Below are 24,280 nucleotides of genomic sequence, written 5' to 3'. Positions count from 1 at the left end.
CCTCCTAGTGATTTTTATTACCTCATGTTGGTGAAAGTTTTTTCGCGTTGGTCACAATTTTGAATTGTCAATTTTAATGATTTTGAACGTTTGTCAACTTTTGTTGACATCTAGTTTTAGGTTATGTAAACGTTAAAAAAATTCAAAATATTATGTTTTCAATGATGTTTTAGCCTTTACACAGTTTTATTTTTTAACATGTGACCGTGTGAGCGTTGTGTTTTAACAAAATGGAATTTAAAGTGAAAAAAGTTCGCCAGGAGCTCGACGAATTGGGTTATTATCAGTCCTTCACCTCAGAATCTGTCCCATTAATAGAAAAACTAGTGGCCGATTTGAAAACAACAACAGAAAGCCTCCAGAAATACATGAAGATAGCCCAAAACGCTATTGAGGTACTTGTCAGAAAATTGACGAATTAGTTTGACTTTTGGCACACTGAATTTTCGTGTTTTTAAGGAGAGAGACAATCTTCAGTTGGGTGCGGAACCATATAAATGTGATAATGCTAGACTCGTTAAAGAATGTAACGACTTACATTTAACATTTTTGCAATACAAGGAACAAAATGAGAAAATACAAAAAGGTAAGTTAGTATGGAGCGTAACTCAGTTTCATTAATCTTGTGCAGATTTAAAAAGACGTTTGGAGTTATTGAAAAGTGAAAATTTAGATTGTCATTCAGAAAGGGAGGTATTGAAAAATCGCGTAAAAGAGTTAGAAGTTGAAATAGTAGATCGGGGGCAAATACTTTTAAATCCAAAACAAAAAAACAAGCCACCATTGAAGAGTTCATCAACTACTGCATTAATAGGAGATAAATCCACTAGAAAAACAAAGAGTTTTGAAATAAACAGTGCAATGGCATTAGCAGATCAAAAAATATCAAATTTGTCCAGAGACATAAAAAAGTTGAAGGAGCAAAACCTTCAGCTTATGGAAGAAAACGAGATGTTGCAGTGCCAGATGTCTAACAGGGATAAGGAAATTAGGAGATTAAGTGCACTTTTAGAGGGGGGCAGACCACTTCATGCAATTAAAAAAGATTGTTGTTGCAATAAAGGATCCCACGATGGGATCAGTACAATGCAAGAGGAAGTCAATAAAATTTTGCAAGAAAAACATGTTTTAGAAAATCGTTTGAAAGGTATAATTTTATTGTTAATGATTAAAAATTAAAAACAAAATATATTGTAGAGTCTTTGGCTAAACAGCACGAGGCAATGAAGCGCGCTCTGCATTTAGCAGAGAGAAACAAACTTTTGGAGAAAGAAATGAAAGATATTGATCACTTGGCACTAGCTGTTGAAGCTGAGTGTAACAACACCGTCAAGAATAATACGGAGAAAGTGAATCGGTATTTTTCTGATTTTTGTTCAGTGCTTTTCTTAAATATTGATTTAAAGCTTGCAGGACAGGATGCACGAAAGTGTTATTCAAATTCAAGCATTGGAAAGAGAAAATGTTCAACTGAAACAAGACAAACAGGAACTAAGTGCAGAATTAGATGCAGTAATTGTAGAGAAGAGGCATTTACAAACTGTTTTGGAAACGTCGCTGGAAGAAAAGAAACGACTGACGGACAGAATTAATAATTTTACCATAATCGGTTGTTATTTTATTAATAATATGAATTTAATGTAATAGTAGTGTAATTTTAGAACATGACCTGAATATGGAGATTGACAGATTGACACGTCTTTCAGGAGAACAAAAGAGAAAAATCGCCGAGTTAGAATGTTCTTTGGTATCGGAAAAAGTGGAGCAAAAGACGCGAATGATTGAGGTTTATAATCAAGTGATGTTAATATAAATTATTTTTTTTATCTTCTGTAATATAGGAATCTCAAACTCTGCAGCGTGCACCCTCAGTACAGAATAACGGTAGTCGCCTCAAGAATCGTTCATTTGAGGTTTGCGATGAACAAGTAATCAAAAGAAATATTTTCTGATTTTTATTTAATTTAGGACCAAACGTCACCACAACGTACAATTTCTGTACAAAAGACCGGTGGTCGCATTATTAACAGGATTCAGTCACCAAATGCGTCGCCAAGCAGGGCAAAAAATAAACCTAAGAAGAAGACAAGTTCCAAGAGACCGTCGAAAAGTGAGTCGCCCACTATTTTGCCGCAACCGTCCCTTCAAGTTCCAGCGAATACTCCCCAAGACACCGCCGCGGGAAGTGCCAGGTGTTGCAATTGTCACTGTGAATCTTGTTCCTCATCAAAACATCTGAAGGAGTTGCTGGATAAAGAGTTAGAGTATAGGGAGCAACAAGTGAGTGGTGTTTAGAGAGTGGACGTCTAGAGAAATTCATTTACGCCAGTTGTAATTTTTTTTTTGGTAGGCGGTTCGTTGCGTAGAAAATTTAAAATCAGAAAAAGATTATTACATGAGAGAGTATCATAAAATGTTGGAACAAATGAAAAACTTTCCTAGTAGATCTAGCAGTGGTAGTAAAAGCGACAAGGTAAGTCACGTCATGCTCCCGTGAAAAGTTTCAACAAAGCTAGATTGCAGACTTCAGATTTATTACAAAAACTCGCGGAAAAAGAACAGACTGTGGCACATTTGGAACAGGAAAACAAAGTTTTGTCTAAAGAAAAATTCAATTTGCTGTCGAGGTTGGAGAGTACAAGAGACTTTCCCGATTCAAGCGTCGACGGACCATGTTTGAAGGTACAAGTTGTTTGGTTTTCAATTAGTTAGCGAAATCTTTCTTTACCGAGAGAAAAATTGTCGCCGAGGCGCTTGCGGCCGAGGCAAGACAATCTCGAGGGTGTTATGATTTCGTAGCCAAGGTATACACAACATTTTTTATTGCAAAATTTTAGCCCAACTGCAAACGTACCGAACGCGAGCGTGACTTGTTGCGCGCCGACATCGAAAGGCTGGAAGAAGAGAGAGACAGTCTCAAGTACAAACTTCAGAACATGTCGGAGAGTCAAATCACCGACCAAGACCGCCTCCAGAGGCGTCTAATGGAAGCCGAAGATCAAATCCATAAACTGGAGCAAGAGCGCAGGGAGCTTATGCAGAATCAAGGAACAAGGAGAGCGACGCTTGACACTCTTGAAGCGCAATGTGACACTCTCAAGGACCAGTTGCGCATCGCTCAAAACGAATTGACCCAGCAGAGGGCGCTCTACACACAACTGAAGTGAGGAGTTTGGAATTGTCCGAATTCGTTTTTTGACGGTTTGTTGTTGTTAGGACTTTACACGAGCAGACCGATCGTTCGTTGTCAGACACTCAAAGTAAGTTGGCACAAGCCGAAGCGGAACTAGCCGGTGCTTTGGACAATTTGAGAAAACGCGACCACGATCGAGGTACGGTCAGTAAAGAAGTGGACATGTTGAAAAACGACATTCAAATAATGAAAAGTCAGCTGGCTCAGATCGATCAAGAGAAAGATGAATTACTGGTGAGACAAAGCAGTGGAGTTTTTGTCGAGGTTTGCTGGAATGATCGGTTTCAGGTGGCGCTAGACGACAAAACTGAGAAACTCGCAACGATGGAACACGATCTCAGATCCAGGGACAAGACGATCGCGTCGTTGGAGTCCATGTTAAACGAGTTAAAGAAGAAATTGAGGTGAGTTTAGTGTTTTATTGAAAAAGTAAAAATTGTCTCTGTTAAATTTATAATGTAACAATTTGCGCTACCGATGAGAAATTCCTATTTAAATAGTCGGCTAAAATCACAGTCGGTGGCGTACACGCCGTTTCTGTCGCATTCTTCAACGTCCTCACTGTCCTGGTGTAACCCGGAATGCACTCGCACGTCCCTTCGTTCCCACCAACACTGTCCCAGATCTCTTGTTTTTTGTACCTTTTCGGCGCCACCCACGCGCCCTTCGGACACGGCCCCTGAGAGTACAGTTTGTAGCAGCGTTTCTGAAACAACACCATTCCGTCACTTTTGTCACACTCGGCGACGTCCTCCTCGTCACAATTATTGTCGTAGACGTGTTTCTCGCAGCTGCAGACGCCGTTGTACGAAATGCCGTCCAACGAAGGGCGCGTCTCGAAATCGAACGTCACGATGCGGCCCTTGTGACAAGGACCCCGCGTCCCTATCCTGTAACACTGGTCGTGCTGTAAGAAATAGAGATGGCCGCGTGCGCACGGCTGCTTGATGCAGCTCGTCGAGTTGACGAGGATCTGGCCCTGGCTGCAGGGTCCTTGAGTGAAGGGCCGGTAGCACGACGAGGCGTTCAGGTGGCGGATGTAGCCCTTCTTGCACTGACAAGTCCCTCGGCGCGTTTCGGGGTGCAGTTGGTAGTACTCCCCCCCGTTGCAGGGCCCGATGGAACCGATCTCGAAACATTGTCCCGTTCCGTCGTGGAAGTGCGGCAGGAAGCTGTGACACCCGCAGGTGCGGTCTGGCAGGAACAAGTGTCCTTTTTCCTTGCAAGGGCCTCTGGTGAAATGCTGGTAGCAGCTGCCGTCGTGGTAGCGGTACTCGCGCAGCTCTCTCAATTTGTTGCATTTGCACTCGGCGATGCGGTCCGGGTTGTGCGTGATGAGTTGGCCCTTGGGGCAAGGGCCTTTGCTCAGTTTGTGGTAACAGCGGCCGTCTTTGGGCCAGAATATCTCGTTGGGGCCTGGACAAGTCTTCATTTGGTTGCACACGCCCCACAAGCGCTTGGAACTGTGAACATTTTATTAACCAGTGGCCGACTCTAATGACAACACGTACTTGTTGCTGTTGTATTTGGTGTCCGGCGCGAAGTAGTATCCTTTTTCGCACGGACCGCTCGCGTACAAGTCGTAACATTTGCCGTCGCGGGCCGATTGGGCTTTCATTGGAGGACAGCGACACTCGGCCGAGAATTTTTGTTCGCCGGATTTGGTGGGAGAGGGGCTCAGTTCCATGTCTTCTGAACAAGGGTATCCTGTCTAAAATGGAAAGAGGATGAATCATTTAGATCGGCGGCAGAACACCTATTTTTTCGGCGAGCAAAATATGGTAACTGCTACTCGAAACTGGTGGCTTACGTAGGTTGTCTGGTTTCTTACAACACAGTGAAAACTTTGAGGAATTAATGATTGCAGGAAAAACGTTTCCTTTATGGCCAATTAAAACTTGGCGGAAAAATAGGTCATTTAAATTACAATTACACTTGATGAAGTGTAATTTTCAAGTTTCCCATGGTATTATTTCCACCTTGAAGCGAATTTACGTTTCCGTATTGTGGTACTACTATTGTAATTTTTTTTAATTACTTTAATTCTGTAAGTAGTGACGTAGAAATTTTGTTTTGTTTTTTCCGTAAAATTACGCAACTTTAAAAGTCTGATCTTCACATTTTAATTAATAAAAATATATTATATGTATGTAGTTCAACTCCAACAACTTTTTTATCTTCGCGGTTGAGTTGGAAAATCCGATGGTTTCATTTTATTCATTTTTACCGGTTTAAAAAAAAAAAACTAAAATGACGTTTTCTGAACAAAAATTCAAACTTAGAGCTCTTTCAAGTCAATGTAAGTTACTTTTTGCCTGTTTTAATGTGGTTTGTATTCAGGAAACTCCCGTGACATTTTCAACGTAAGATCATACGAAAATTTTTGAGTGTATGTACTTAATAACTACAAAATGCCTATTATTGAATCTGATTGTACTTGCGTCAAACAACCATCAAATCAAACATCAAGCGTTTTTGAGGTTATGTTACCCTTGTTTTGCACCTTTCTCAAAAATGTTATACTTCTTTAATTCTAGACCAATTTCTTTCCGCTCTAAGCAATATTTATACACGGCTTGTTCGCTAGTAGAATGCAAAATTCGTTTTTTATTTTCCATAATTCACAATTTTTAAATTTTGAAAAAAAGTTAAATGCCAGTGACAATTGGTGATATTAACGTTCTGTGATATTAACAATTGAAAATTTTTAAAACTTAAATTGAAATTGTTACCAATGTCAAAAATTTAAATTACTGTCAGTTAATTAGTGATTTTTGTGTTACTCAACTAATTAATAAATAAATAAATAATAACAAAATAAAATATCATTTTGACATGTCGGGAGTTACTTATTTTATTTTTATGTCGACAGTTAAAAAAATCTGAAGGAAGAAGAATTTATGGTTTTATGAGGAACAGTTTTAAGGAAATATTGACTAATTCCTTGTTCCAGTAAGCGTTTATGACCTTAGATGAATGCATAAAATTCATTCCTATATTTAAAAAAATCACCAGTTATATAATTTAGTGGGCAAAAAAAAACGTTTAGCTAAGTGATTTCCTTGTGTGCTCATCCTGGTGTACAAAAAATGTCACTTTCACTTTTTTCTCTTAGTCTTACATTTTTTAAAGTTAAAGCTTGTTTGACACGATGCTAAATTTTGTAGAAAATTTGTTAGAAAATGAGAGAGACCCTCGATCGGACCAATGAACGATCAGGATCATAGTCTGTCTTTGTCAGATCCTGATCGTTCATTGGTCCTCTCTCATTTACTAACAAATTTTCTACAAAATTTAGCATCGTGTCATACAGCCTTAAGTTATGAATGTCATCAGGTGCCTAAAAATTTGTAGAACATTTAAAACATTATTTTACACTAAATATCTAAACGTTGTAGCTTTTCTACGTAGAGGCGATTATATGTACTTTTCTTGATGATCTAATAATGATATAATCCCTTTCTCTCCAATTTATTTTGCAATATATTAAAGAAAAACATTGAACTTGAACAACTGATACACAAAAAAAAAAATTGACTTTTTACTAAACGTTACGCTTTACCAGTATGAAAAATTGCTAACTTCCGCTTCATCTGGAAGTTTTATGTACATATTTATGAATATTCAGACTCGTAGAGACCTTGTTCGAGAGGAAATGTGTACCGAAAAAATGCCTGGATCTTATTTTTTTTCAATACAATAGATCTGTATCTGGTATCTGGTCTACCGATCCCGGCACCTGTTGCGCAATTCGTAAACATCTTCATTGTTTCCGGGCCCGTGGTCTCTGGGAAGGTCGTGATGATCTCGTTATGTAATCTTACGTTCTTCGGCCGCAACCTTTATTCCGATTTAATCGCTTGACATTTACCGCTCTTGTGGAAGGTCGCTGTTTAACGCGAACCCATTTCGTTTTCCGTACCAACCTTAAATATCTTGTAGCACTTCCCATCCGGTGGCCAATAGAGCAGTTGCCACCCTCCCGGCTGATTCGCGCACGGATTCAGTTTGGGGTTTGCCCAAGGGGGCGGCAAGACGGCCCCCTGCGCTGCATCCAATCCCAAAAGAACCGTCGATAATATCTGAAAACAAAGCAAATTCGTTACGTGCGCATCGAAAAATTCTTCCCATCGAACAAAGGGGTCTTGTTTTTGCACTTGCATAACGACGCGTTAATTATGTGTATGCTGAATCGCGACCGTCTTGTGTAACAATTTGTGCGTGGAGTAGACTCAGTCGGAACTATAATTGTTACATAAAAGATCATTAAATTAAGTCGCCTAGGCCGGTACAGATAATAGACAATGGTGGCGAAAAAGAGTCAAGTGGAACTTTCACTGTACCACGGTTGGGCTTGTTGCATTATCGCGTTGGTGGCAGAAGGTGTAAGCGGAGACGAGGACCACGACTGCATGACCTTTTGTCAACTCGATTGATATTCCCTAGTCTTTGTACAGGGCGATAAATTCCTCGAGACTGGTTGCGTTATTATGTTACAAAGAATAATTCTTGTACAAATATAACTGGACGTTTAGAGTCTCGCAATACTTGCCAGAACTTGAACTTGTAAATAACATGAACAAACTGGAGCTGTCAGCGAGGTAGAAGAAGAATGTTTGGTTGAAGACCGAAGAGGACGGAAGACAAAACAATGGTCCCTCAAAAATCAGACATTTGCAAATTAGATTTTTTTATTATACGGGCCTTAATCAAAATCTAAATTAAAGTACACTTTGGATCACATTATTTTGCGAATTAACTCAGAATAGTTATTTATTTAAACAGTTCGTGTGTAAATTGACCTTTTTTTGGCATGAGTGGGCCAGTTTAAAACGCTTGTTTCACTCGCGTTTTAAACTGGCCCACTCATGCCAAAAAAAGTTCAATTTACACAAGAAACGAGTTAAATACAAGGTTTTTTTGTTCGACATGCCCCTTAAATGCTCCAAATCGCTTAAAATCTTTAAAATTCACTTGACATTTTGTTTTGACAAGTTGTGACATTTATCAAAATCCGTTCACACAGGAGAAAATTCTCAAATTCTGACAGTGTCGAACAAAAAAAAAAAAAAATTAATATGAAAAATTATGAAAATTCAATTTTTTAATTTCGCTTAGTAAATTAATAAGATTAAGATCTTCATTTATTTTGGTGTGATACCCGGTATATATTCATGAGATCATGACAGCTTTTCATAACTGGAAAGGAGAAGATTTAAAAAATTTATAAGTAATACGTTATCAATAATTTAAGACAGGTAGTGAAGGAGAAACAAAATATTTGAGTGGACTAAACATTTTTTAAACTTGTTAGAATTTACATATTTTCTATTTATGAATAGCTTATAAAACAATTATGTAAAATTATTATAATTTACTTTGTCTTAGAAGGAGGATGACAAGGATCATGTGACATTTAAATGCAATATTAAAGTGGTGAAAAAGATCAAGGTTTGTCTATTTTTTAATATTTTGTAAGATTAATAAAATTCCAAATTTACTCTGAACTACCCTTTTCAAATGTCAGTTTCTGTCTTATACTCTAGAAAAAGTTGCAAATCTAATTTTAAACATTCTGCGTAACATTCTGAGATTTAACTTTATAACAAGAGCTTTAATGATCAAATTGTAAAAACTCACTGATAGTATATGAATGTCGGATGGACCGACGAAAATTTAGATTTTTTTTTCTTTAATTAAAAAAAGAGAGAAGGCCCGAAAGTGAATTTCTTTGCGGTACCACTTACTGCAATGTACAATTCATGTGCCATTTTGGTCGTTCACGTCCGCACTCCGCCACAAAACCGCACCGTCCTAACCCATGTCGGCACAGCAAGCGCCTTCACCAATGCCCGCGAAGAACTGATCGCCGGCAGTCACGTTGGAAACACCGAAGTCCCCGTCATTTCGCGTTTGCAGACGAAGGCCGCACACCAGCCCCACCCCATCGTCCTGCAAGAGGGTGGACTGTCCGGTTCCTGGTGTCGGAGATTTTCAATGTCATTGGCGCATAAGTTCTTGGTAAAGTTCGAACAGTTATTTTTTGCTTTCACTTGACCCGGTCATCGGGGTCCTGTTGCAACGCACTGTAACAACATAAGAGAGCGCCACCCAACGAAAGTGAAACCGATCATTGGTAACCAAGAAGGTGTTATCTAATTGAGATGCTGGTTTGCGATCTTTACGTAATCGTTGGGTAATTCGGCTAGGTGAAAGGGGGTGGATTCGGTGCGGAAAACGGGATGTGGGAATGTCACTATAGGCACAGATGATTATATTTTAATTGGCCGAAATTGAAGTGTGTTATTAAATCGATATCGCATAGAAGAAAGTGACAGGGTCTATTGTGATTAATTTAGATTCTGACAGCCTCGCCCAGCACCAATTGACAAGATCAAGAGTAAAAATCGGACATGTTGGAAATAAGGACGCAATGGGAAATTCTCAATGTCTCGTTACAAATAATTATGTGTCATCAAATACCTACTACTCTTGAGAAATACCACTGTACCAATAATGTTAAGTAGGACAATTGTTCAATGTTTGGACTCCACTATTAAAATAACAAAGACGTATCGGATCATTGTTTTCTGTGATTACATGAGACGATTAGGCAAAAGTTTGTGTCGAATATACAAATTGCCATCTTACCAGTGTGGATCATTCATTAGTTCATTACACAACAAACGCCTTTGTCTATAGACTACCAAATTAAGTAAAACATTTATTGCATCTATTGTAATTAGTTCTAATCTGCATTTTCTTCATTTGTGCCAAATTACTCAATGAGAACAGTTCTCAAAATACCGCGTGAGCAACAATTACTGTTTGAGTTGGTAATAAAAATTTTTACTTGAAATTGACCAGACTGAATTGTACCGTTTGTTTTATTGTCATTAATACTCATTATTGACAGCTGACATACATTTCTAATTTAAACGTCTTTGTTTTTGTAACCTTTTATTGATAATAACTGGAGTCATTTGGAGTAGCACCTTTAATTTAAATTCCTCGCTCTAACTTGTTTATTTTTAAAAACTCCTCATTTTTCAATAAACCGTTGATTCGCATCACACATAACCTAATTTTCGGCATTTTTCAAATTCACGTCACTTCCGGTTATGTGACAAATTTAGCCAAGAGGGAGGCAAAAAAGTCACTATAGTTTTATTGCCAATTCAAACAGTAATTGTTGCTCATGCGGTATTTCCTTGTAAAATCTATAATTGAAACGTTAATTTTTTAGATCGCGTCTCAGATAAAGTTTTAGAAAGGGCCGCTCAATCGTTAATGAAGGTTGAAGGCGAGACAATCTAAATAATGAATGCAGACAATACAGCGTCCTAGATTTCTGAAGTTCATTGGTTCGGAAGCTTGACTATCATTGAAAATCTTGCTTTTGGAAAAAAATTGTTATTGTGTTAGGTAACAATTCTCATTTTCTCATTTAATGTGATTTGTTCTTTGTACGATCCATCACATTTATCTGATTGTCGTAGCCTTGATTAATTACGACCGAGGAGTTAATCAACCTAATTTCGAGTTAATCAAATTTGTAAATTTGCGACTTATTTTCGTTGTTATGTTTATCTGAATTAGCATTAACGACAAACAAGCTTAAAATATGCATTCCTGCTGTTGTATGCATCGTAATTACCAAATTTAAATGGTAATTTTTTAAGTCAAGTTCATGTGACAAGGTGATATATTGTGGAAAGTGTTTTTACGATATTTCTGCATTTTGTGCAGATTTTCAATTTCGTGATTTATCCCCAGAAAGGTCTAAATTAACACTTTCATTTTAGACTACCGTTAATAAATTTAGCCGATTTAATAAACCGCGATTAATCTACACATGTGTCGGTTTGCGATGTCAGCTGGCTAATGTGGTGATGTACCTCCCGGTCTTTGTCAAGCTTTCGCTTATTGTTAAAAATCTACACAATGGTCTACAAGAAATTTGAAAATGTTAACTAATTATTGTTGAAATTATTCAATTAACCGCATAAATGTCCATGTAACAAACGTGTAATGACTGGCGTTTCTTTTTTATTTCGTTAAACGCTCGATTTAGTGGAACAAGCGATGAACCCATGCATGTTTTAACAGTACACAATTGTGATTCACTTTACATAACGTAATGTGAAACAACCTTTCATTTAAACTACCTGCTGGGATTATGTTTTTTAACAACTCCAGACAAGACACACATAAAGCGGTTATGGTCTGCACATGTGTGTACTGTAAATTAACAAAGTGCATTCGACTTTGGGAATTTCGTGTCGTAACATTCTTATATTCATAAAACCGGCTGCATGTGTACCTTTTTACGACCAGATTTAATGCGATATTAAACGAATCTGCTTAAAATTCCACTAATCAAGAATTTTCAGATCGATTCGTTGCGTAAACTCCACTTTACTGTGGTTTAATCTGACCGAACTCTGAATATTAATGAACGTTTTTTTTTTTGATAATTCGGACACGTTTTCCTTTATCAAATCGTACGAGGCGGTTAGTTCCGAAATGTAAATAACTATCGTCAATAAATTCGAAAACGTAAGTCGGCGTGAAACTCTTCGCGCTCTACAAACTTGAATGAATAGACACCCAATTTCATTGTGTATAAATTTGTTCAATTAAGCAATTATCGCATTGTTGTCAACCTTTATTATCTCGACTCGTGGCATTTTTTTGTGGAAGTCAATTAATTCAATTTAGAAATTAGCATTGGTAACAAAACAAACAAAGCAGTTGTAATTAAGTGTCCGTTTAATTATGTAATTAATGGTCGTACTAATTCCGCATGGTTGTACGTTTTTTGTTTACACACTCGAGGAAATTTCCAATCAGTGAAAGTCTATAATTTTTTGCGATCACCTTCGACCTGTGCTACTGAGATTTCCATTTTGTACAGAGTGACCTGCGATGTTTTAGCATGGCGATGGACGAAAACGCCGACCAGGAACACGTGCTACGCAGTTCGCAAACCGAAATTGCCACGTTGAGGCAAGAACTCGACACTATCAAAAAAATCAAAGACGGTGCCATACAAGAAAACCGAAGACTCCAGGACGATTTGTGTTCGGTGACGTGCGATTGCAGAGACTCGAGGAAGGAGTTGGAGTTGTACAAGAGGCAAGTCGACGATCTCAAAACTCAGCTGCAGCATTACGTTGCAGAAGTGAAGAGGACCGAAGATCTCATCTCGAATAAAGTAAATGAAATGAGAGTGATCGATTCGGTGTTGTTGAAATGGTTTTGTAGGAGATCGAGAGAGGCGAGTTGTTGGATCAGTTCAGGTCTCTCAGTCACGAAGCGAACATTTTGGAAACGAACAACCACACTTTGGAAAATGAGGCGACGCAGAGCAGGGTACAGTTGTCGGTGGCGCTCGATCACGCTTCAGATTTGGAGAGAAAATTGGACAACAAAGACAGCATCATACGCAGCTACGAAAAGCAAATAGCCGATCTGACGAGTCAGATTGCCAGTTTGGAGATTCAGCTCAGACAGTGTATGACTCAGTACGACAAAGCCGAGGATGAGTTGCAAAATATGAGAGAGCTGTCGTTGAAGTTGGACAACGAAAATTCCAAGTTTAGGAGACAGTTGAGGGATAGAGAGGATCAGAGAGTTCAGGTACTTAAGTGAAGTGTTGCGTCGAGGCGTTTCCTTGAATTTGTTTCTAGTCGGACAGGAACGTCGATCAGTTGAGAAGCGAACGAGAGATGTTACAACATACAGTGACAAGAGACAGACGAACAGTGGAATGTGTTGAGAAGAATCTGCTTGACGCCAAACAGGACACCACGGAGTTAAGATTGTTGAATCAAGATTTGCAAGAGGAGGTGCAGAGGTTGAAAATTCAAGTCCAGGAACTAAGAGAAAAATTGTAAGTTTTTATAGTTGTTGACAGTTCGACGATTTGTTTCTTAGGGTTTCATGATTTTTTCATTCTCTTTCACGTGTTTAGTATTTTTTATTTATTTTTGGCGAATGTTTTCCAGTACAATCACGTCGGAACAGTTAGATATGTATCAAGAAAAAGCTCTAGACTATAGTCAGCAAAATAAACAGTTAAGACGAGAAATAGCAAACGAGAGGTTTCGTAGGACTAGAGACAGTGAAAGCACAAAATATCCCTCCCTTTAACGTTGTTTCTTCCTTCCATTTTATCCTTTCTTTATTCCTATTTCCATTCTTTAGACATAAATGTTTCTGCGATCAAGCACCTACCCCAAAATTGGAAGTTTTGAAAACTGGTGCAACAGATCTAAAATCAAATTCATCAACAAACAAGTTACTCCAAAACAACTCTTCTCTAAATCCAAGCGATGGAAAATTAGAAGCGATGATGACAACTACAGCCGAGATAAGAACAAATTCAATGACGTGTGGTGCGTTTCAAGAAAAGGTGCCGTCTCAAGCTTTACACAGACGTAGCAGTTCGAGCGACAAAATGAATAATTCATCGTCCACCGAGAGAACTGCTGAAACTGTTAGATGTTCAAATGTGCCTTGTTTTTGTTTAGATGTTCAGAAAATTCGGTTGAAAGGGAGGCAGTTAACTGATCTGCAAGAAGTAGAAGAAGATGATAATTTGTCTGCTGCAGCAGAACGCCTTTGCACTTGTTGTCCATTGATGTTGCAAAAGATGTGTGATAATCGTGAGCAAAAATGTGCTTGTTTTACAATGAATAGACCAAAAGTTAAAGGTTATATTACGAATTGCACTGTTGTGCATGAGACGCACAGAGTGGATACACCTAAATCATATTTAAAAAAATAAAAAATTTTTGTTCAATAGATTATTTATTAATTTCCCCTTGGTCATTTTTTGCAAAGAAGTCAAGTATATTTAGTTTAATTATATGTCTTTTGATGTAATTAGTCGGACGAATTCGTGCTCGTTTTGTAATTGTTGAATTTTGAAAATTTTACCGCGCGGAATTTCAAATTAATTTGTGAATGTCATCCGTCAGTTAACTGTCAATGATTGGCAGATGGAGCTGTGACTTTGTTTATAAAGCGGCCAGTTTTTCGCACAATTTTTAAATAATTTTTGGAAGTTAGTAATGAGTTAACAGAGGTAAATTAATAGTAGGGTTTTAGTTTTAACCAATATTTGAAAGTGTGGTTGTCGAAGTGAGGTTAACTTCAACAATGGCTCAACTGGAAATTAAAAAAATGAAACAAGGAATGTCCTATTCCTGCAAAGAAAAAACGATAATATTAAATGTGTTCAAATATTTTCGCATCCAATTTCCTGATAAGTGTGTAACGGAGATCGTGAGACGCACGGCGAAAGCTACAGGATGTAGCGAAAAAAGCATTTTTCAATTCCGCAAAGAAGAAGCGAGTGCCGAGGGTTTTAAAGTGCCGTCGACAACGAAAATTAGAAGAAATATTAATATAAACAGTAGAGACATCAAATATGATAATAACGTGAGACAAGCAATAAGAAATATAATTTATGACCTGAAGTATAAGAACATAGTACCATCATTAAACACCATTTTGAAGCAAGTTAATGGGGATCCACAGTTACCAAATTTTTCACTGATGACTCTACGTAGATTGCTGTTTGATATGGGTTTCTGTTACGAAAAGAGTGGTAATAAATCAATTTTAGTAGAAAAACCACTCATACCAACAAAGAAAGATGCTAAGAAGGAGAATTTATCTGCAAAAGTAGCAAAGAAATCTCTGAAAGTGCAGCCACAGAACTCCCCTCAGCTTAACATGAATGAACAAGTAAACAACATGGACAGGATAAATAAACCAATACCACAAATACCTCAGAATAATGTAGTGATGCCTCATAACCAACCTCACCCAGTAAACACTCAACAAAACCATAGATTGTTACCAATGCATGTGTCACAACATGACAATAATCACATGATACCAAGTATGCATATTCCACACCATAACATGCCCATGATGCTGAACCACAGGATGCCTGCAGCACATCCAATGCCACCACCAAATATGAATATGCATTTAAAGTCTGACATGCCTCCATGGATGCATCACCCTCCACATGCCATGATGAAACAAGAGTGACTTAAAAATTGCAGGTATTTATAACAAAAATTATATTTGTGTCGAATTATTTACAAATCACAGCTTTGTGTAAGTTTATACTTAATTATTATAAAGGCATTGTTATAGAAGTGACAACAGTTGAAATTTTCCTTCACAAGTGCGGACTTGATTTTCCGAATAATTAACGAAAAATACGCGTCAATTAAGTACACGACTTGAAGGAAAACAAATTAACAGTTACATTGTTGGACTAGTTTACCATGAATGTTGCTCTATTGTCAGCTTAAAAAAAATTAAAACGCGCTTTCTACTTCAGTCTCGATTAGATTTTTTTTCATGGACGATCGCAGCACGTCCATATTTTCATAAAGTTGCTCTTGTCCCTCCTCTGAAATAGGCTCTGTTAGACCAACATTACTACTGTTACTATTATTTATTTACCATTTGACTGAATCGCAGGCATTTCCAAATGGTCCTTTATACAAGTGTGTATAAATATGTATTGTTTCTAAAATGTTAACATTATTTTTCGAAATTGTTCAACTTTTTAATATCAACTCACTTCAGTTTGTACCATATTTGTTCTTTGTTTTCTCAGGTCCAAAACAGTTTTGTAGATGTTAATATCTTTGTGATCGCTGATGGTCTGAAGAAGTATGTCCAATGTGATCAACGTCCCTGTTCTACCAACTCCAGCGCTGTGAACATAGTATTATTTTTTGTTAGTTGCATAACGTAAGTATCCTATTTAAAAATATTTGTAAGTAGTCCGCAAGTTTTGATAATTTTGTGCCAAAACGCCCCTACTATTTTGTTGGCTAAAATGCGCGAACTGAAAGATTCCGGCAAAGCTTGATTCTCAAAGAGTGTTGCCCGAGTCAGTTTCAGGAACCTGCGCAAACAGCTTAAGAATTCCTGCCGAGGCGTTACTAATTGTAATTTCAGTATTGTATGTTACTGTCGATACCAGTATTTTTATAGTAAGTTTAGCTTATTTTTTTATAAAACTTTTTTAATAAAATAAATGATATTACCTGCAGTGTACTACTATGAGACCTCCTTCACTTTCACAATTTTCTCTTAGTTGGTGGCAGAATTGTAGCATGTTATCGGTTCCCTGAGGAACACCAAAGTCAGGCCACTCTAAAAATTGCATGTGCACAACGTTCCTCTGTTCTGAGTCCTTTCTCACTTGCAACGTTCGTATACAGTAAGTACCAAAATGCAACTCAGTAGAACATTTGACTTCCAAGGATTCCCCAAAACTCATGGTTTCGTGATTGTTTGGGAAGTACTGACAACATTTTTCCTAAAAGATGGATTGAATTAATAAATATAAATTTTGATTGAATAAATGGTTACTAACTTTACTTTGTTCCACGAACTGTGAAACCATCGCAATCACAGATACGTTTTCTTGCATGATCATCTTCCAAAAGTCTCGAGTGGTTGATTCAAGCGGTCCCTGAGTGGCAATGTACTCAGTTTTGCCAGAATAGCCCTGAAAAGAAGATTTGTAATCAGTCCACCCAACTACAGAATATTAAAATTAAACCTTTATGTATGACGCGTTGACATAGTCGGAGCTTATTTCGTCGTCTTCGTCTATTTTGAGTTTAACTCGAGTGTCATCGACTACAAACAACAAACACAGTAAAAGTGTGTACAATTACGTTGGTTACCTACAAGGTAAAATATTTGTGTATCTGTTTTTCCTCCTGTTCTCTGGTAAATTAGCGAAAGTAACCGCGGTACTCATCTCTTTACTTTGTAACCCCAAATCGAGAAACTGTTGCTTAAATATAGTGTAACCATCTTTGTTGTTTGCATAGTAGTCTACGAATCTGTGACATGGAATGGCTTCCGGTAGCGATGTCGAACACCGCTTTTCCTCATCTTGATACGAACTACGACTACACTTCGGTCAAAGCGAATTTACATGAGTGTAACTTACGTTTTTCTCTTTCGCCTCCACCAAAACAATAAAATTAGTATTATTATTAAGAGGACTAAAAGCCCAAAAGTTAAACCGAGGATGAGACCTAAACGCGGATCATCGGGCATATCTAGAAATAAATATTCTATCATTTTAGAAAACACATGTACCTTTCGTAACAGATAAGATAAGTTATCATCGATAACATTTGTTAACTTACCAGTTTTGAAGTGCAAAAGACCACTATCTTTAAAGGCCGCACTGGTTAACCCTCTCACAATTAAGTAATATTCAGTGTCTTCGCTTAAAGCTCTATTGCAGTAGTTTGCATTGGAACATTCTGTATCATTCCCAATTAAGAAATCTACGGTGTCGCTCCCATCTAAAATTTCAATAAGAAGTTTTTCGTAAATACATAAAAGAATTAAGGTACTTTCAAACGGGTTCCAAAAATTTGGAGTGAGTTGCACTGCTTCGCCAGGAGCCGAAGGCCACGTGGCGTCGGTACCATTCCAGAATCCGTAACTTTTGTCAGCATTATTTGATTGTTTGGTTACGACGAATAACGCAAACGAAATAATTTCACCGTTCGTATTGTCGAATGCACTTTTCTGTAATTTAAATTGTGCCTTTGTTGTGTCATGAATCGTCGGCGCTGTTAGATTTCCACTCAAAATAGGTACTAAAATGTTACATGTCGGTGTATTCTTTTGAGTGTTTTAGGTACCTACCGCCAGCGTTTGTACGAATTTCAGGTACTTTAACTGAAGTTGAAGTAAAATCATCCGTTACGACTCTAACAGAAATCGAGTAAGTTCGTTCTGCTTGAAGCTTTAATTCTGATGTTGTGTCCTGAATTGGAACAATGCCTTCGTCAGTTTCAAAACCGTCTCTTTCTCCGCTGAAACTTATTTCGTAACGTTTAAACGGTCCATTAGTATTACAGGGAGGATCAAATTTAACAGTCACCGTTGCAGAATAGATTTCATTTTCTGAATAAATCGGCGGTTCTGCTTGTACGTTCTGAACTGGTTCGGGCTCTACAACAGTCAACTGTTAACAACAAGTTGAAAATAAATAAAATAGATTCACCTGTTGATTGAGTGATTGTTTCGTTGGATGTGGAGTTTCCTTCTCCTGCTTCGTCAACAGCATACAAGGAGACAGTGTATTTGTAGTAAGGTAACGCTTTATCAAAAAAATAACTAGTGTCTTGGGCATCTACCGTAAAATTGTAGCTTGTCGTGTTCAAACATTCTGCACCGGGAGTGTGCATAGGGCCGCTGTTATTGACAAACAATTGATAATTCACCATTATTCCAGGAATTTTTACTGGTTCGGACCACTGTATTGTGAAATTATTAGAACCGACATTTATTATTTGTAGCGATTGCGGCTCAGAAGGCACTATAATTAAAATTGTATTGACTTCAGTTGACAATGATTTTAAACGTTTTACCGTCTTGGTCCGTCGTAAATTCAAATCGTGTCGTTGAGGAATTTCCTGCTGAGTTTGTCACAAGTGCGAAACATGTATAATTGGTGAAAGGAGAGAGATCCTCTATCGTCATCGGGAATCTAAAACTTGCAGTTGGTGAACTGATATTTAATGCAACGGATGGAGGGTCTGTGATAATCCAGGGTGCATTGGAATTGTTGTAATCTGGTGCGTTACACGTAACGGCGATCCATGATAATGGACATTTATTTTTTGATTTATCATCGATTTTCCATGTTACATTTACGCTTGTTTGACTATTGCTTTTCATAACAATCTCCGGAGGATTTGTTGCTAAAATCAACCGTGCATTCACAGATATATTTTTGTAAAGCTTACTTACGAAACTCGTTAGCTTTGTAATATGTCACGTCCAATTTCCCAGGTGCACTGACGTCAGCTTGGGGGTATATTTGGATTACGTATCTCATACACCCAATAATTGGTGTTATTTCTAAATAGGTGTTTGGAGCGTCAACTGTTTTATCGGTTGTATCCTGGCTATTCTGTTCGTCCCACCAAATTAAATAGTAACTAGTTACGCACTGTTCCACCATATCGGGTGCTTCCCACGTTACGTTCAAGATTTTTTCTTGGATTGCTTCATTTCTTAAGTTTTTGACGGAATAATTCACAAAGGCTGTGTATAAGTCATGATCAATTGTTTTTTTCAATTGCTACATTTTAATTTTAAACTTACATTCTGGCACTGGTGTATCGAATGTTTTTTCAGTTTTTGTTCCTTCGGTACCGGCATAAAATACTGCTATACCAACCGTATATTTCTGACAAGCATGTAAGTCGGTTATGTTAGTAGTAAATGTATCTGTTAACCGTTGTTTTTCTTCATTATCAAGATAAATGATGTACTCGTCAACACATTCATTGTTTTCTGGAGATTCCCATTCCAAAGTTACGTCAAAACTTGATGCATTAATGTTTTTAAAGTTAACTGTTGGAACTGAAAATATAATTAGTTGTGTATTAATTTTTACATTTTTATAATAATTGTTAATGCCAACTAGTGATGGTCAATATTTACGAATTAAAACACATGCAAATATCAACCTATACTTTTTGATTTTTTTTTGCGTAAATATTTGAAATACATACTTAAAAAAATTTGCACAACGCTAATTTTCGTTGATCATTGCACTCTGTTTTGCCTAGGAGTTTATACAGGGTGTATCTAAAATTCGTGTGTTAATTTTAACACATAGCAGCTTGTTAAATGAAACGTTTTTTATATTTGATTTTTTTACGAAAAAGCGCTACAAATTGATTTAAAATGTGGAATAAATTAACGACCGAATGTACAGTTGCGGAATTAAAATTTCGGGCACTATTTTTCTGTCACTTCAAAAAATCTCAGTAAAGCACCTTCTACTGTCATCATGACTGACATTCAAAAATTTTAATTCCGCAACTGTACTGTCGCGAGCAATAAATTTTGGTCGTCAATGTCATTTCAAAATTGGGTTAGATTATCACAAATTATAAAAATTTTCCTGCCTGATTATGCGCATATCAACAAAGTGTCAAAAAAATGTGGAAAAAATGACAGTTAATGCCATTCAACATGATGATAGGTTATGATGTTTATGACCGATTTACAATGGAGCACTTTCCATTGCGTCAGAAAATGACCTTGACGACCAAAATTTATTGCTCGCGACTGTACATCCACAAAAATGGGGAAGGACGAAAATTTTCTATTGTGATATAAACGGAGCCTTATCCAAAAAGTAAATTGTTATAGAAAAAATTAAATAATGAAAATTAAAATTCTCATGGTTACAAAAAAATAGAGGCTATTTAATTCCACAAAACGACTCGTTTTGTAAACATTGAGGGACAAAAAATCTTGGAAATTTGCATATTTTCATTAAAACAAAAATGTTATGTAATTATGTTATTAATATAAAGTTCCTCTTTTTCATATAATAATTATTAATTTAACTTTATTTTTAGGGTGATGTATTATACAGGGTGTCTCAAAATTCGCGATATTATACAGGGTGTCTCAAAATTCGCGAAATCCGAATTCAGAGCGTTGTAGGGGATCACTTCAGTAGTCCAAATATGCAAAAAAAATCGGGACTACCCCACAAAGATACATTGGTCTGAAGATGCACTCTTTGAACTGCGTTTTCTTCAAATACAGGCTGAAAAGTTCAGTGTTTATTGCGTAGAGGGATATGGAGGGAGCACTGCCTATGCTGGCAATGTAAAGAAAGCGGCACGTCGCGAGACCTGTGCGGAGACCTTTTATGACGCCTTTTAAAATGACCGCCAGTACTTCGTGAAATTTTGTGACGAGGGTCGTTGGGCATCAGATGCTTCATAGGCGTCGGTGTTCCGTCATTTTACTGGGATTTGGTTTTTTACACGTGAACCGGTTGGTGAATTGTCTTTGTATTTTTTCAGTTGTATAACTTTGATCTGTTTTTATTTTAAACTAAATATTTACCGTCGTCTTCCTACAATTCCTACAAAAATTGTCCCCAGAAAAAAAGTTAAAGGGACGCCACTGGAAAGATGAAATATCTGCGTTAACTTCGGTTTCTCTCGGCTCATCTGGAGACCTTTTATTAGGTCTACAGAAAAGCGCGGTCGTATCCACTTTTTTGAAGAGTGCTCCCTCCATATCCCTCTACGGTTTATTGTTATTTATGGTGTAGATGATTGTGGAAAATAATAACGTAAAACAATTTTTTGAAGATAGTTTTACTTTGGAGTAAAAAAATCTTAAATATTTGTAATTTTTCTTGAAAATGGAACGGCAACGTAGCTAGAATAGTATTTTGTCACAGTGCTATGTATTGAACAAAATTAAAGTGCTTATATCTTCTTCAGGAAGAGCGAATTTTTTTTATTTTTATTATTGTTTTATTTTATTTTTCGAGCTCCACTGGGTCCTTCCCTACCACGCTCTGAATTCGGAATTCGCGAATTTTGAGACATCCTGTATGTTAAACTTGGAATCACTGTTAAGGAGATTAAATGTAGTCAGTCTGCTGCGATATCGAAATTATTTTTTAAGTAAGTTATAAATTACATACTGTGATTGTTATTTTATTAAAAACTTTAATCCTCGAAGTGAAATGATTTATGGGTAAATTTAAGGAAGGAAGTCGCGCTATCAGTTGAGTTTTATCACTGTTAAAATGTTTATATACGTATTGTTTTAACATACTCATTCAAACATCTTTTATCTGATACTCTTGCAGCTTCGTGAAACGCTAAAGTTACTTTCGAATTTTAAAACGAACGCATCAGTTATGAAAACACGCTCAGTGCGAAAATTTTAAAAATACATGCGATATCTTCCAGTTGATAGTTCGTTACCTTTATAAATCATCCTATGACTCAACATGGCCGTTTTGAATAAATATACATACTTAAAGTGGTTAAGATCAAGGTAAATATGACGAAACATGATTATAATGCTCTCGACTAGACTTATCTAAAAGTTTTTTAATTGTTTAATCTCACAATTTAGTTGACGTACCTACGTTGACGATTTTGTTAAATACTTGAAATGTAGATAAAATTAAAAATTGGTCTTACTGTCATCGTCAGAGCATGCGTTTTTTCCCTCTGGTGTCATCTCATCCGTGGTGGCGCTCCAAGATTCATTCGTCGGCTTTGAAATCTCATTAGCTTCACTTGGAACGATATCGTTGCTGCTTGCCTCAAATGAAAATGTGCTACTGGCACTTGTCAACTCGTCATTGTCCCTTGAAACATTTTGGCTACTCAGAATCCGACTGTTTGTTGAAGATATCTTGGTGGTGGATAAGATATTGTTATAATCCGTTGTCGACGTTTCATTCTCTCCATCCTCCATTGTAACAGTGCTGGTGCTTGAAAACTTTCTAGAGTAATCCGTTGAAGTATATGTCTGTGCATTCTGATGTTCTTTACTTGTGCTATCATTAAATGGTAATTTGGAAATGGTGGAACTCACTGAATCACTATTCACATTGGTCAGGGACGTGCTACCGATTTCCTCTGAAGAATGATGCGAATAATCTGTTGAAATCGAAGTATTTGTCGATAGACCACTGTCTGCAGTTCTTTTCGTCTGATTTGAATAATCTTTCGAAATCCAAGTATTTGTTGGTGGAACACTGTCGGTGCTATTTTCCGTCGGATATTCTTCACCCGTTCTGTTATTAAATCCCGCCAGGTGACTACTTGTACTTACTTTATCTGTAACCACATCATTGGGGGATGCAATAACGCTTTCCCAGGTTTTAATTTCGCCGAATACACAGTATCCGATAACCACCCAAAACCACCACACCACGTTCATGTTTTGCCACAACTTTGTGTCACATCAGCTCGTTGGCGTATTTTGCAGTGCTAAACAGGATGCCTTTATCAAGTCAACTGTTCAGCACCACATGCGTGAGTAATGAATAAAATGTTATATTACGAATCTAAAACACTTAGCGAAATTGACCAGGTATAGTACTCGAGAGTTATTGCCTTTTTAGATAGCGAGATTACAGCTAATAAACAACAATGCGTTGTTCTCGGTACGAAGCGACTAAAAGCCCAATCTGTGAGCTTAGTGGAGTTGATAAAAATGTGATATTGCGAGTATTATCTTTACAGTATTCGATCACATTTTTTTTAGGACCATACTGATCTCAATCAAAATACGCTCACGGTTGCCGTTGCAGATGTTGACTAACACGCTGTATTAGGTACTGTTTCAGCGATAAGCCCCCTTAAAGATATATGGGCTATTTATAGAAAATAACATGTAATGTGTGTTTTCTTCATTTCTTTCGGTTTTCCTCCTCATCTAAATACAAATACAAGGGAAAGTCTAGTTTAACAAGTTCGTGCGGAACACGGAGACCCAAACGACCTGATTATCGAAGTGATTGATACATCGATGTTATCTTGTTACTATTGAGTAAATCGTTCAATGAACATTTTAAAAGTAATTTGTGTCTACATTATTAGGAAAATTGCGAACCGAAGAAATATTTTAATCCTTCGCCAGTAAATCCTGTCTAGAATGATTTATGATTTTTTAATTTGTGGGACCCACGGTCGTTAAATATTTTTATTCTGATAAATCGGATGATTATGATCAGTTGAGTAGTCGGTGAATTAGTGTGAATTAGGATGTATTTTGCTTGTTTCAATTTCTATTAGACTTTATTTAAATAACGGAAAGCTTTCTACATATGTAAAGAAATAAGGGGGAAATAAATGAGGGAAGCAACATAATGATGTGGTGCCATTACTAAAATTTATTATTTGGAATTTATTGAAAGCAACAAAATATCATCTACAATTGATTTAAAATTAATAATTGTGTCAAACATTTTTTATCTTGTCACCGCTGTGATATTGACATTATGATGAGATCAAAATCTATTTCGCTAAAGATAAAAAAAGTATTAAAATTTCTGCGAGATATTTGAAATGGTCAAAACTGAAATTTAGGGTGCTATTCTCTAAGCAAAAGTTGCCCACTGTAACTCTATAACCCTATAAGCTACAGTCTGTAACACAAAATGGTATTCTCCAAGAGAAATTGTCTCTGTAACATACATTCTATAGTGTAGTGACCCCGTTT

The 24,280-nt window shown here is 37.0% G+C and overlaps 4 protein-coding genes across 6 annotated transcripts; 2 read left to right on the top strand and 2 right to left on the bottom strand.

The window, feature by feature from the left end:
* Positions 1-79: 79 nt before the first annotated feature.
* LOC138133872 (centrosomal protein of 135 kDa-like) lies at positions 80-14,002 on the top strand. 2 transcript variants are annotated; one of them, XM_069051868.1, is made up of 17 exons: positions 80-395; positions 460-586; positions 632-1,147; positions 1,198-1,357; positions 1,407-1,609; positions 1,662-1,786; positions 1,842-1,913; positions 1,969-2,280; positions 2,351-2,473; positions 2,524-2,682; positions 2,838-3,163; positions 3,217-3,427; positions 3,482-3,597; positions 12,131-12,410; positions 12,461-12,835; positions 12,886-13,088; positions 13,403-14,002. In XM_069051868.1, exons 1-17 carry the CDS (start codon positions 231-233, stop codon positions 13,983-13,985), a joined length of 4,056 nt encoding a protein of 1,351 aa, XP_068907969.1. In that variant the 5' UTR covers positions 80-230; the 3' UTR covers positions 13,986-14,002. The 2 variants fall into 2 exon arrangements, with proteins under 2 accessions (XP_068907969.1, XP_068907971.1); XM_069051870.1 differs by having other exon boundaries at positions 81-395; positions 13,204-13,547.
* On the bottom strand, positions 3,593-9,101 carry LOC138133874 (uncharacterized). The gene is made up of 4 exons (XM_069051873.1): positions 8,941-9,101; positions 7,120-7,275; positions 4,705-4,904; positions 3,593-4,656 (listed from the first exon to the last, which is right to left on the bottom strand). Exons 1-4 carry the CDS (start codon positions 8,962-8,964, stop codon positions 3,645-3,647), a joined length of 1,392 nt encoding a protein of 463 aa, XP_068907974.1. The 5' UTR covers positions 8,965-9,101; the 3' UTR covers positions 3,593-3,644.
* A 136-nt stretch (positions 14,003-14,138) lies between the features above and the next one.
* LOC138133879 (uncharacterized) lies at positions 14,139-17,321 on the top strand. The gene is made up of 2 exons (XM_069051879.1): positions 14,139-15,276; positions 15,843-17,321. Exon 1 carries the CDS (start codon positions 14,360-14,362, stop codon positions 15,260-15,262), a length of 903 nt encoding a protein of 300 aa, XP_068907980.1. The 5' UTR covers positions 14,139-14,359; the 3' UTR covers positions 15,263-15,276; positions 15,843-17,321.
* On the bottom strand, positions 15,280-23,258 carry LOC138133873 (receptor-type tyrosine-protein phosphatase H-like). 2 transcript variants are annotated; one of them, XM_069051871.1, is made up of 16 exons: positions 22,249-23,258; positions 19,379-19,639; positions 19,022-19,318; positions 18,640-18,972; positions 18,273-18,587; positions 17,912-18,220; positions 17,614-17,862; positions 17,401-17,562; positions 17,199-17,310; positions 16,931-17,157; positions 16,800-16,879; positions 16,611-16,745; positions 16,279-16,553; positions 15,807-15,942; positions 15,686-15,752; positions 15,280-15,632 (listed from the first exon to the last, which is right to left on the bottom strand). In XM_069051871.1, the coding sequence occupies exons 1-16, from the start codon at positions 22,994-22,996 to the stop codon at positions 15,538-15,540; spliced, it is 3,801 nt and encodes a 1,266-aa protein (XP_068907972.1). In that variant the 5' UTR covers positions 22,997-23,258; the 3' UTR covers positions 15,280-15,537. The 2 variants fall into 2 exon arrangements, with proteins under 2 accessions (XP_068907972.1, XP_068907973.1); XM_069051872.1 differs by having other exon boundaries at positions 16,931-17,151.
* Positions 23,259-24,280: the final 1,022 nt, after the last annotated feature.

Source organism: Tenebrio molitor, chromosome 6 (genome assembly GCF_963966145.1).
Source record: "Tenebrio molitor chromosome 6, icTenMoli1.1, whole genome shotgun sequence".
NCBI lineage: Eukaryota > Metazoa > Arthropoda > Insecta > Coleoptera > Tenebrionidae > Tenebrio > Tenebrio molitor.
This window is presented reverse-complemented; position numbering and strand designations above follow the sequence as displayed.

What these genes read in the sequence shown, in the direction of transcription:
- LOC138133872 (XM_069051868.1), top strand. Translation starts at nt 231, where the DNA reads ATGGAATTTAAAGTGAAAAAAGTTCGCCAGGAGCTCGACGAATTGGGT. An exon ending in TCAAGAATCGTTCATTTGAG is followed by an intron (nt 1,914 to 1,968) that starts GTTTGCGATGAA and finishes TATTTAATTTAG; the next exon opens with GACCAAACGTCACCACAACG. An exon ending in TAGAGTATAGGGAGCAACAA is followed by an intron (nt 2,281 to 2,350) that starts GTGAGTGGTGTT and finishes TTTTTTTGGTAG; the next exon opens with GCGGTTCGTTGCGTAGAAAA.
- LOC138133874 (XM_069051873.1), bottom strand. Translation starts at nt 8,964, where the DNA reads ATGGCACATGAATTGTACATTGCA. An exon ending in AGTGCTACAAGATATTTAAG is followed by an intron (nt 4,905 to 7,119) that starts GTTGGTACGGAA and finishes TTTCCATTTTAG; the next exon opens with ACAGGATACCCTTGTTCAGA. An exon ending in ACCAAATACAACAGCAACAA is followed by an intron (nt 4,657 to 4,704) that starts GTACGTGTTGTC and finishes AAATGTTCACAG; the next exon opens with TTCCAAGCGCTTGTGGGGCG.
- LOC138133879 (XM_069051879.1), top strand. Translation starts at nt 14,360, where the DNA reads ATGGCTCAACTGGAAATTAAAAAAATGAAACAAGGAATGTCCTATTCC.
- LOC138133873 (XM_069051871.1), bottom strand. Translation starts at nt 22,996, where the DNA reads ATGAACGTGGTGTGGTGGTTTTGGGTGGTTATCGGATACTGTGTATTC. An exon ending in TTACAAAGCTAACGAGTTTC is followed by an intron (nt 18,973 to 19,021) that starts GTAAGTAAGCTT and finishes GGTTGATTTTAG; the next exon opens with CAACAAATCCTCCGGAGATT. An exon ending in TGGAGGCGAAAGAGAAAAAC is followed by an intron (nt 17,158 to 17,198) that starts GTAAGTTACACT and finishes ACCGAAGTGTAG; the next exon opens with TCGTAGTTCGTATCAAGATG.